This window comes from Sarcophilus harrisii, chromosome 2 (assembly GCF_902635505.1).
Source record: "Sarcophilus harrisii chromosome 2, mSarHar1.11, whole genome shotgun sequence".
Taxonomy (NCBI): domain Eukaryota; kingdom Metazoa; phylum Chordata; class Mammalia; order Dasyuromorphia; family Dasyuridae; genus Sarcophilus; species Sarcophilus harrisii.
Genome location: NC_045427.1, coordinates 504134478 through 504147896, shown reverse-complemented (window position 1 = coordinate 504147896; position 13419 = coordinate 504134478). Strand labels below are relative to the sequence as shown.

Sequence of the window (13419 nt, the reverse complement as noted above, 5' to 3'; positions counted from 1 at the left end):
ATGATCATATTTGATTTTGACAGTCAGGAAATTAGCCACACCTGACAAGACATTATAGACTTAATTTGTTAAATATATTCAACTTAATTTTGTTCTCTCTAACTGAAAGGTATATGAGAAAGATAGATTTAGAGCTAGAAGGAATCCTATCAAAGGAGATAATGTACCATAGTATATGACTGCTATCACATGACAGAGATAGTATGACAGGCTTTTAATTCTCTTTGCCCATGAAGTAGCCACCTGTCAATACCACTAGCATAAGATGAAGTGAGAATTAAGATCCAAACTGGGGAAAGAAATTAATAATATTTTTTCATTTTTCATTTGGCTAGTAAGTGGAAATCTCCATTAAAGTTCACCCTACTGGATGGAAATCTCCATTAATGCCCACCCAAGCACTTAAGTCAAATGTTCTTTACACGGAGTCTATGAATTTATTTTCTTTAATATTTTGGTAACTATACTTCAAAATAATTGTTTTCTTTTATAATCCCATTTTTTTATACATTTAAAAGCATTATTCTTCCACAGTGGTCTGTAAGCTTCATCAGATTGTCAAGGAGTACATAATACATAAAAAGATTGATTACAACTGAGTAAAACTTTAAGAAATACTAATATTCATGAATTTCTCACATATTTGAATAATATTTTAAGGCAATATTTCATTGAAGTAAATCCCTCTCCCTCTTGCTTGGTTCTGAGCAACAAATTGGAGCCTAAAATTCTTGCCTAAAATAATTGTCCTTCTCAGTATCATAACCTTTGTAAAAGGTATAGCTTTTTTAATGTTTGTAGTTCAAACATTTCTTTGATTAGTAAGATAGATTTTCAGAAAAAAAAGGTTACTTTCAGCCACGGATTAGCTTACTTGCAGTTTAAATCACAGATTGTAAATTGTTAAGACTTTACTTTTAGCTGCAGGAACCAGTGTATAGGTCAACTGTGTTCCTATCTCTGTGCAACTTAATAGATCAGAATGTAAACAAATTTAAATGATCAAAATTATCGTTCTCTACCTCAGAGCAGCTCTGAGACATGGTTCCTGAGCTTCTTTGGACAGCTCCTTCCATGTGTACTGGGCCTTTCTTTGCTTTGAATAATATAACTCTCAAATCACTCCCAAATTAGTTAACTTTTTCCCAGAAGAGAACTGTGAGAGAAAACATTGCCACTGTTCCTTGCCAACTTTGTCTACCCTGGTCTAGAAGAGGCATTATGACAGTTATCTTTCAGTCCCCAGGAGGTGAAGGCTGAGCCTGGGCTTGCTGCTGCTGTTGCCTGGAGAGGAAAGACAGGAGACTTACTGGTCCCTGCTACCCATTGGAAAACATGATCCTGGTCCTAGACTGTTTTTGTCTATATATTTCAGTGCTTCCTATTCCCGTCATGTTTATATGTGTGTGTGTGTATATGTGTATATATATATATATATATATATATATATATATACACACACATATACACACATATATATGTATATGTGTGTATATTGGTAAATATATACGGAAGTTAATATATTTAGTACATTTGATGAATTTTACTACTGCTAATCAGAATAACTACAGTTCTTAAGAGAACCAAGGATAGAGAACAAATTACTGTCTTTTGAGATGTGAGGTTTCACTATTATTTTAAAATAATTTTTAGTTGCTTTTGCTTAGATATTAAAGTCCCCCAAAGATAAAAGCAAACATCAATTATGCCTATTTTTTCAGTATTTTGAGGAATTATATGCAGATGACCCTAAGGACTATCAGTCATATCGGATTTCACTTTACAAACGGATGATTGTATGTAAATACTGTAGATTGTGTTTTTCTGTTGTCTTGTTGCTACTTCTGAATTGCTAACAGAACAGCAGGCTTGCTGCCCACCCTTTCCAAGGAAATCCTGTTCAGACAGTCTCACAAACCTCTTTTCCCCCACAGCTTTTTCTTAGCAAGTGGCCTCACCTCTGTTTGTCATTTTTAGTATTTGTTTTGTCCCTAACCCTAGTCTTTAAATGTGATGGAAACAAAGTTTGAATTGAAAAAGAAAATAAAATCCAAAATTATCTGATTTTCAAATTTTAGAAAATATTTATTTTGAGAAATGAATCAGATGTCTAAATTCATTTTTTGGCCAAAAAGTCCCTCTTCCTAGAGTCTTCTTACTTTTTTTTTCATTTTCTTCTTAATTAAGTAAAAAATAACAGCACTGTTGACTCTCATGTATAAATTAGTTATAATTAGAATTAGAGCCTTGGATATTTGTCTGTTATTGTAAAATCTTTTTTTTCTTTAATATAATACTTTGGTTTTCTTTCCTTGTGTGTAGTCCATCTTTCAGAACTCTTCCTAAAGAGTTTGCATGTGCTCTCCAAGCTTTCCAATTTTACTTGAATATAAATTACCCAAGGTACTTTTCTCTTATTTTTGGACCACGACCTTGAAAGGGGTTTTGGATAGATAAACAAAACAAACAGGGGAGACTCCCAAAGAAAAAAGGAAGAGAGTAGAATGGATAACAGGTGAGAAAATTTCCCTTTGTCCCTGGAAAAGCATGGGATTGAGGTTGGCTTGAAGTCACTGCTGGACAGCTTTACAGGGAGCACGCTTCCTGCATTCTGGATTTGCCACTGGCCAGCACGGAGATTGTATCTCTGGCTTCTTAGTGTTTGTCTCTCTCTGAGAAGTGCTAATGCCTGATGGCCCTCAGTTCAACTCACAATAGCAGAATCCAGCATAAAGAGTCCAGTTAGGATACTACTTCAGTTCTTATGTATCTTCTGGGACAGTCTTTTGTCCTTGGCTTGTTTTTTCTGTTTCTTACTTGCTTTTTTTCTTACCATGAATCTCCCTGAGGTCAAGATATAAGGGGGAGAAAAGGCACTTTTGGTACATTGTCTTTTGATAAAGTCTGAAGCTCCCTATAGTTTAGAGATACCTAGAAAATAGACTTAAACCTACAATTACTGCCTCTGTCTTTATTTCCTTATGCTTTCTATGCAATCCCTTTTTTTACATATATAATATATAAAATAGTTATATCTGTTTTATTATTGTAAACTGAGTTTACATTACAGTAAATATTATGACTGTGATAGGATAGGGCCTGGATTTGTGATTTCATGGACATAGGAATTTTGGGCTACCACTGTACATCAGCACCTTCTCTGCCACTTAAAGTATTAGAAAGTTAAAGGATTAAGGTTAAGTAATTTTCCCAGAGTCACCCAAGCCAATTTTGCTGATACCCTTTTTTTACCTAGGATTTGCCATTTTGAATGCTTTGAACTCAATCAAAAGAATTCTTCAACTTTTCTTTTATGATGCTTATTTCTTCTCTCCAAGTTTTAGCTTTAAATTCCCGATATTTCCTGAGGGTGGTTCTTTTTTCATGTGTTGAGTGAAAAGAGAACATATCTAAGAAGCTCACCCTCTCTTTAAAACTTCCCCATAGACTCTTTTTTGTATATTAGGAAAACTGATTTTTGACTTTTACTTCCCTTTAAAACATGTTCAAATGTGATAACAGTACATCTCTTTGTTATCATGTTACTATTTTGTTTATATGGAATCTACATAGAATATTGTCATTTCAGGCCTTGTCTCCATCATGCTGCTTCAGGTTTGACTGCTCGGAGTGTTTATATAAAAGTTTGGCTTTTATTGTCTTAAGAATTTTACAGGCTGTCCGTGTTAGCCAGGTGGGAAGCACCACCAACCAACTTTACAGGAGCTTCTCCTCCTTTTTTGTGTAACTAATAACTTGCTATTTTTGTGACTTAATTGTGTCTTCTCTCTTCATACATATGAATGGAACTTATTTTTGTTCCTCATTCCTTGTCTTTGATTTTGATCATTAGGATTTGATGGAACAGCTTGAAAAACAGGATAAGACTGTTCGGAAATTAAAGAAACAGCTGAAAGTATTTGCTAAAAAAATTGGAGAACTGGAAGGTAATGCTTTTATGAATATTTGTTACAAAGCAAAATATTGCTCATCTCTGGTTGTTCCCCCCCCCCCTTTACAGTTTATGGGAAGATATAGAATTTCATGTACTTAATATAGCAACAAAACAATGTCAGGCAGGAGACAGATGGAGAATGAAAATAAACTGTTCCATAAAAAGTTGCATCCTATCCTTTATTCTGTATGATAATTTACAGAGGGTGCTAATTAGTTTCTGGGACAGCTAAGTGCCACAATGGATAGAGCACTGGATTTAATATCAGGAAGACTCATCTTTATGATTTCAAAAATGGCCTCAGACACATGCTTAACTGTATGACCCATGGCAAGTTAATTAGCCTGTTTGCCTCAGTTCCTTATCTATAAAATCAGCTGGAGAAGGAAATGGCAATCCACTTTAATATCTCTGTCAATTGAAGGGTCACACTTAGTTGGACATCCCTCAAAGACTACTTTGTTTACAAGTTTACAAGGTGCCAAAATAATAACCTTACTAAAAAAAACACACGCACTTTCCCAGAAAACCTGATGAAATTGGTAGTACAAATATTATTTCCATTTTTTAAATATGAAAATTAAGGCATGGAGTTAAAAGACTTGCCTTCCCTTCAAAATAAATGTAATAAGCTGGAATTTAAAGCTCATGAGGTGAAACTAGAAGTGATGAGACAGATGATTTATACTGAAGACTGTTGGTCTTCAGAAAGGTTACATTGAGTGGCTATCCATAGCTTCAAATGATTAAAACTCCCATTGGATGTTTTGGAGCTATCTTTAGGAGTGCTTTCAAATCACACAAAAGAAAGCAGCCATATTTGTTGTTTTTTTCTTGTCTTTTAGAAACAAATATGAAATACATATTGTTAATCCACCTTATTCACTAGCTATAGTTATGAATGACTTTTGGGTATTTATAAAAATCGTTTTTACCTTCAAAGAAAAAGTCTTACTATCATTTAGGATTTTTTTAGAAAATCACTCATATGTTTATATATCCCTAACACATCAGGTGTCCAAGGTATAATATTTCTTTGTGAAATCATATGAAAACAGTATGTTCACACAATATACATCATTCTTCAAAAACCCAAGATCTCTAAGCAAGTTAAAATAAGCAAATAGCTTCTATTAAAACTTGTAAGATTTACAAAATACTTTTATTCTAACAGTCTTTTGAGTTCTATAGTACATGTATTGTGCCTCCAGTTCTTTTTGCCTGGAGAAAACCAGGCTTATAGAGTTGAAATGAGTTCCTCCCAAGGTCATATAGCTAGGCTAAATCCTGACCTTGAGCTCAGCTTTCCTGACTGGTAACACATTGCAGTTAAAATTTAAAACCAGGGTTTTCATCACCCCCAAAATTTATTTATTTATTTTTGCTGTGGGCAGGCTCAAAAGATATAAACAATATTCAGCTATTGTCAAAATTCATATGAATTATTGAAAAGCGAACTAAGCCAAAAGGACATGGACTATCTTGTTCCAACAAATCAAATTAGACTTTTAGTGACCACTAATGATAATGCCTGTAGAAATCCATAAAGCTAAAAATTCTATTATAACATCCAAAAGCCTAAATATGTACACTGTGAATATGATATGTGTCTTTGCTCAGAATTGAAGAGAGGTAAGGATAGGATTTTTAAATCTTATGAGATGCTAATTGTTTTAAAGTACTGTTAAATATGAGTCACCAGTCTGATTTACAATTCTACCTATAGGTATACACATGGTACTCAAGGAGGCAACACATGATTTACAAATAAAAGGAGGAATAAAAGTTATTCTTAACTGCTCTTAAGAAATGTGTCAGATGACATGTTCATGGAAAGTAAAGAGGAGAGATTTGCTATTAAAAGTTATCTTTAAGGACAGCCTGTGGTGAACTGCTAGGAGGGCTACACTTAGGAGAATCCTAGAAATGGTGTTCTAATCCCAGCTTTGACATTTACCAGCTGAATAACCATCAATGTCACAGTTTTTCTGATTCTCAGTTTCTTTAATTGTAAAACAGAGATAATCATTATGCTATCTCCTTCAAAGAAGTATTGTGAGATATACATTTTTTAAAATATTAAAGCATGGCTTAAATGTGAGTCATTATGTTTGCTCATTATCTAATAAGATTTGGACATGTATTCAGTAAATTGCTTTTTTCAGAAAAGCAGAAAGTGGATAAAATAAGTTGTCTCTGCCAATTCTTTACTTTGCTTTAAAAAAAATTAGGAAACTTAGAAAATTCTGACTAATAAAGGATTTTTGAGTCTCATTGGACCTTTTAGAACCCAAAACCTTGGAGTTATCAGGATTTTCTTTTTTTTTTTCTTTCTTTATTTTTAAGTTCATTTAAGTGGCCGTGATCTAAAATGGACATTATTTTACAATTAAGATATTAAAGAAGGCTATATGGTATTTAACTTCAATAAATTTATGTGCATCTGGTCGTCCATTGATGCAAAGCTTGAAGGAATCTGAGAGATTATCTACTTCAACTCCCTTTATTTTTTTGCTTCTAATTATCTGTTCATTAAGAGAATCTTTCAGTGATGTGAAAGTTTTTTGGCAAAAAGTCCTTGGCTTGAACAAAACCTGTTTTCCTACAAATATATAGCAGAAATATGTTTAGTGGTAGGAGCAATACATTAGATTATTATGTATTTGCCTCATCAATCTCATGTGCAGTGTTTATTAACTGCTCTCAGACATAGAACTTTTGCTCTCTCTCTTTTTTTTTTTTTTTACCACAGGTCTTGTAAAAATGGCAGCAAGAAAAATGTTTCATTTTTTTCCTATCCCAGCATTACAGCTTTACTGTTATAAATTGTGAGATTTATTAATGTAAATGTAAAAAATGATGTTTTATTGTAAATATTTACAGATTAGTTTCACTTCATTAGAATTTTCTTATAACAAAGTAAAATAATTAAGTACAACTAATAATATAGTGACCTCATGTGAAAGTGCATGCAGCATTTCATACATACTGGAAAAAAGTTTAGAATTTTACACAAACTCTTTCTAAACAGTGTATGCCCATTGATTTAGCTATACTAGTGTTAGATCTATATCCAATAAGATGAAGAGAAAAAGGTCCTTTCTGCACTAAAATAATTATAGCATCTTTTTGTGGTGGCAAAAAATGAACTGCTAATGGGATACCTGTCAATGGACAATGGACAATTCACTTCATTTTATAGTTAAAGAGGTTAAGACCCAAAGAAGGGTAGTAATTTGTTCAACATCATACAAGTATTGAGTAGCAAGTATCAAGTCCTCCTTCTACTGCAGCTTAAAAACAAAACAAAACAACAGAGCATAGTTGTAGATGATCAAATTTTTATTTCCTTTTTAAAATCTCAGCATGAGTTTGATTTTATTTCCTTATCACAACATAAATAAGATTATAGCATTTTAAAACTGGAATGGACACTAGTAAACACCTAATCAAACTGTATGAGGAATATGAAACTGAGAAAGGTGAAGTTATTTGTCTAAGGCCACATGGATTATTAGTTGCCATCATTGTGTAAATTCTAGGTCTTATAACTTCTAATTTGATTTTTTTTTCCTGTACAATAATTTCTTTTAGCAGGAGTTCTCTTGCATGACAGCATTTTCAGTTCAACCTTTAGTTCATCCTTTCATTGCTTGAAGTGTGTGGGAGTGGTAGGGGCAAAAACAGAAGTGGAAAGATTTATATAGGTTTTTAATTGGAGAAATGAGGGAGTGGAATATTTTTCCACTTTATATTTTTCTCTGGTTATTTTGAATAGAATTTTCCTTTCTATCTCTTCCTGATTTGTTTTGTAAGAAATGCTGATAATTTCTGTGTGGAATTATTTCCTTTATATTTTCTTTCATATTAATTTTTTGACAAAAAAATGCTTAAATACACAGCTGTCAATATCAGTAACTTAAATTCCTTCTGATCTTTATGAACCTACTCCCATATATGTACATAATATTTTGTTTCAATTATAGTCTGTATATATGGTATAACTGGTTTTTTTCTTTTACATTTTTAAAATAAATACAGCTTTCCATTGTTCTTTGTGCTATTTACTCTAGCTAGCATTTATTCAAAGTAATAATAGATACTTAGATTATAACTATGTAGTTGTCATGTTACATGGTGACATAGTGTTCCATTGTATTTCTATGGTATGGGCTATTTATACATTTTCTAAACTTAAATTTTCTAAATTAGATAGATTATTTCCAGGTTTAGGGTATTATATACCACAAAACTATCTTTGTACAAATAGTTACTTTCCCCCTCTCTAATCACTTACTTGAGGGACAGTCCTACTAATGGGATTAATGAGATCAATGGACTTAGCCCATTTTATGAAGGAATAATTTATCCGCAGACATAAAAGGTTCAGTATTAGGAAACAGATTGAGAATTCCTGAAACACAGGTGGAATGTTGTTCTTTATCTAACTCAAAATCCTGTTTCTTCCTAAAGACTATTGATACTTTAATTCATTTATTTGAGAGGGCTATATAACTCAATGACATTGTTGACAGCTTCCTTCTTGACATATGAAAAGATAATACCTTCTGAATTATTTTTTAATAAACGAAAAAATAGAGACTCGACCAAATGAAAGTGAAATTGCTTTTTAGAACATAAAGTTCCCATCTTCATGGTGTGGTGGAAAAAGTTCTCTCTTTGGAATTTAGGACCCTAGTTTTAAGTTGTGGCTCTGCTAACTCTCTTTTGTGACCCTGAACAAGTTTTTGACCCTGTACAAGTTTCCTTTTGTACAAAATGAAGGAATTAGAATGGGTGGACTTCATGTTTTTTTCAGGCTCTAAATCATAGATAATGTATTCCTATGCCATGAAAAAGAATCAAGTTTTTAATGGCTTTCTTTTGATTACATAATGGAGATTTTCCCTTAACTTAAAGTACCTGAACCATTTCCTCTTCAAACTGAAGTAAATGGTAATTTCTTTCAGTAAAAGTAACCAGTAGAGAAAATGGTTTTGTTTTTTAGTCTTATTACCCAGCACTTCCCTCTAAAATGTAACCATTTTCCCTCTTATCTTCAGATACATTACAAGCGCTTTCAAGGTGTCTTATGTCTTTCAAGGGCTATTATGGAATAAAAATAAGGAATAACTCAAAGGACACAACTAATGGGTTTTCCTCTTATAGCAGGAATTCTTAATCTTTTTTGTATTATGGAACCCTTTGGTAGTTTGGTGAAGTCTATGGAAGACAATACCTTCTGAATTATTTTTTGATAAAGGAAAAAATGGAGAATAATTCTTTTAAATGCATAAAATGAAAAGCATAAGATTACAAAGGAAACCAATTTGAGTATAACTATCAAAACTTAAAAGTTCATACTAAAGCATACTATTTTCACTTCCTTTTTTTGTTGTTTTTCTGGTCTGTACAGAATGACTGATATACATAATATAGAATCTATATCACATGTAGAAATTATATCAGATTCCTTGTTGTCTTAGGGAGGGGGAATGATGGAGGAAGGAAAGGATAGAATTTGGAACTCAAAACTTTAAAAAAATGTTAAGATTGTTGTAAAATGTAATTGGGGAGAAATTTTATTTATATGAGTGTGTGTGTGGGTGTGTGTGGGTGTGAGAATTTTTTAAAGCAAGTTCATGGATCTCAACTTAAGAATAGGTAACTATCGTCTTTTGTAACAGAAGACATTTAGAATTAAAATTGTTTCTTAGATAATCACAATTTTTTAAATGATTATTCTCTGGTTTTATGGGGAAAATTGTTTTGAACTGTTGACTATAGACATCTGTTATGTCCGCTTCATGTTTCTATGTTGATATATATGTATGTGTATGTATATACATATATATATATAAACATATATATATACATTTTTTTTGTTTGTTTTACTTTTGAAGTGGGGCAGATGGAGAACATATCACCTGGGCAGATCATTGATGAACCTATTCGTCCAGTGAACATTCCTAGGAAAGAGAAAGATTTTCAAGGAATGTTGGAATATAAGAAGGATGATGAGCAGAAACTTGTCAAGAATCTCATCTTGGGCAAGTATATTTTGCATGAAACAACAGCATACTTAAACAAGCTGGATTAATACTCCATTTGACATAGCTATATAGCTTTTAAGAATGCCCCAAATAAAGTTTTTTTTTAAAATGTCCCCCTTATGCCCAAACACCTATATGTTGATATTAATACATGATGATTAAATGGTTCGAACACAAGATTTCACTTTTTGCTGCTTATCAGTAGCATTGGTTTATTTTTCTTCTACCACATGTGGTTGGAATCATGTTACTAGAGAGAAAACTCCATAATGGCAGGAAAGCAGTGGTGTAAACAAGGTGTTAATGGAAGAAATATTTTCATAGAAGTATAAGATAGGTGGGGAATAGGAGAATCTCAAAGGAACTATGAAGAATATTAGAAACTTAGAAGAATAAAGGGTTCTACATAGAGCTCCCTCTATATTAACTTGCCCCAGCTCTATATTAACTTTTTAGTGGACTCTCTTTTAAGTTCTGGTCATCAAAAACATGGTCATCATCAACAGGAAATATTTATCTCTGACATGATTCATTGTACTTATTAATTACTTCAATAATGGTATTAATTTGGAAGTTGCAATTTCATACCTTAAAAGATTCCCTTCCACTAATACTTTTGTATCCTAAAAAATATTTGTGTTTATGTGATGACTAGCTATATAGGCCAGCCACAAAACCTTCTTTGTGTGATTTGAATATTATATGAAAATGTATTATTTTTTTCTTCCAGACTTGAAACCACGTGGAGTGGCTGTCAATTTAATCCCTGGGTTACCAGCCTACATTTTATTTATGTGTGTGCGACATGCTGACTACCTGAATGATGATCAGAAAGTGAGGTCATTACTGACATCAACAATTAACAGCATTAAAAAAGTATTGAAGGTCAGTTCATTCTTTGATTTATGAAAACTATTATAAGATGAATATTAGAGATGAGAAAATTGATATTGCAGTTATTTTCTGTGTTTTTGAAATGAATCCTCCTTCAGTGTGAGAAATGAGTCACCATTGAAGAAATGAGTCACCAGTGAAGTTTTTTGTCATCATAACTGGTGGATAACAATTTCTTTATGGGGGAAGATTACTTCTTTGAACTTAATCCATTTGTTTATTTTTAAAATGAAGTTTGAGGGCTAGGTGGCGCAGTTGATAGAGCACCAACTCTGAAGTCAGGAGGACCTGAGTTCAAAACACGGCCTCAGACACTTAACACAGCGTAACTGTGTGACCCTGGGCAAGTCACCCCAATTGCCTCAGCAAAAAACAAAACAAAACAAAAAACCCCAAGGTCTTAGGGTAGTGTTTTTGCTTTACAAGCAGTATGTTTAGTATTTTTTAAAAAAATCACTGACCCTGGGAAGCAGGAGACCTAGTCTTGAATCTGGGCTTTGATGCCAGCTCTATGACTAAGATAAGCCATTTTAGTTTTCTGTGCCTTAGTTTCCTCTTCTGAAAATAAAGGGGGATAATCATTGCACTACATGTCTCATAGGCTTATTAGAAGGGATAGCACTTAGAACACCTTAAAGTGTTATATAAATGAAAGTTTTCTCTGCTTCCAGGTCCTATCTGGAAGGAAATTTAAAGTTATTTAATGGAATAAATCTGTAGAGATAACATGCTATAGTTACTTTCATATATATATATATATATATAAACCTTTATCTTCTTTCACCAAAATTTCCCCTAGGATATGAAATACTTAATTAGGAGAAACATAATCCATATCAACAATATGAGAAGAGACACTGAAACATCAAAATCACCCATTTTACAGTTTCCAATTATAATGGTGACATAAAAGGTTGTAGAGGAATCTTACATGTAGGGCACAATTTTTAGGAAGGGCAGCATTAAATGATGATCATCAAATTCCAAGGTGTGTAGTTGGGGGAGAATAAATAATTGCCTTCATCCAGTGCAGTACTGCACAAAAACAAACATCTAGAAGACTAAAGGGAATTCTTGGGAACAGTAGGTCAGTAGGCCTAGTTTGCCAGTGCTCTGGCTGGATATGCCTCAAGGGGCCCGATTCAGGAATTGTTCTGGTAGGGAATCTACATAGGAATTTGAAACTTATAGAACTCTTGTCAGGGAAGCTGCAGGAGGAACAAAAACATGCAATACTCTGATAAAGGATGCTTTGGTGGAACTTTAATAACCTCTAGGGGCCTGAAGACTCTCACCCCCTATAATCTGTGGCATACCAGAGGAGGGAGGAACCAGGAAATCTCTATCAGAACCAAACAAGGTCTCACCATACCATCCAGAAGTGTTACAGAGGGTAGATCCTATCCATGGCACAAATTCCCATAATTAGGGACTGAATCTGGAGCTATGAATAAACAGAAAAAGAAACCAAATACAAGGACAATAAGAGTGATGAATTTACATGTAATTAAAAGTTCTTGAGGAAAGAATTATAAGGGGGATAAATTGCTTAGAACATAAGATTGAAACCCTCATCCAAATAACTGATTTTCTTAAAATCAGAATGGAATAAACAAAAGTTAGTAACTCTAGGAGACAGCAAGAAGTATTAGAAAGAAATCAAAAAAGGGAGAAAAAATTGAAGATATTAGGTTTCTAATGTCAAAACCAACTGATCTGGAAAACAGATCAAAGGAAGGAATTAAGAACCATCAGACTTACTGAAAACCATGACCAAACCAAAAAATTCAAGACATTATATTTCAATAAATAATAAATGAAAATTGCCATAATCTATTAGGGTCAGCTAGGTGGCACATTGGACCATTGGTGGCACAGGGCCAGGAGTCTGGAGGAGTCAAATTTGGTCTCAGATACTCATTAGATGTGCAACCCCAAGCAATTCACTTAACTCTATTGGTCTCAGTAAAATGAGGTGGAGAAGGAAATAGCAAAACTCACTAGTGTGTTTTCCAAGAAAGCCTCACAGAGTCACACAGGATTGGATTTATTATTAGAAACAGAAGGCAAAATGAAAATAGAAAAAAATTCACTGGTCACCTCTTAAAAACAAACCAAAAAAATCTCCCAAATTTAAAAATGCCCAGCAATGTCATTGTTAAAAGAAAATGTAAATAGCCAGAAAGAATTTTTAAATACCAAAGAACTATAATCAGGATCAAGTAACTGTTGATAGCAACTAAAAGAGGTGAAAATCTTTGAGTAAGATACTTCAAAGAACAAAAAATTGTAAGCAAAAGTTTACTATCAAAAGTATAAGGCTGAATTTAATTCTATATTTTGTTTTGGAAGGTAATTGGGGTTAAGTGACTTGCCCAAGAACACACAGCTAATAAGTGTTAAGTGTGTGAGCGAGATTTGAACTCAGATTCTCCTGACTCCAGGGCTCAAGCTCTATTCACTGTGCCATCTAGTTGCCCCTTGAGTTTAATTGTAGAGGGGAAAAAATGGCCTGCT

The 13419-nt window shown here is 33.2% G+C and overlaps 1 protein-coding gene across 6 annotated transcripts in view; it reads left to right on the top strand.

The window, feature by feature from the left end:
- MYO5A (myosin VA) overlaps nt 1-13419 on the top strand; it is a 202525-nt gene that overhangs the window by 166791 nt on the left and 22315 nt on the right. For 3 of the 6 annotated variants that reach the window (XM_031955217.1, XM_031955219.1, XM_031955216.1), the window contains 4 exons: nt 1722-1796; nt 3854-3947; nt 9859-10005; nt 10739-10893. In XM_031955217.1, the coding sequence (XP_031811077.1) occupies nt 1722-1796; nt 3854-3947; nt 9859-10005; nt 10739-10893 (471 nt within the window). The remainder of the gene's footprint in view (nt 1-1721; nt 1797-3853; nt 3948-9858; nt 10006-10738; nt 10894-13419) is intronic. The other 3 variants (XM_031955220.1, XM_031955218.1, XM_031955221.1) reach the window with 1 other exon arrangement.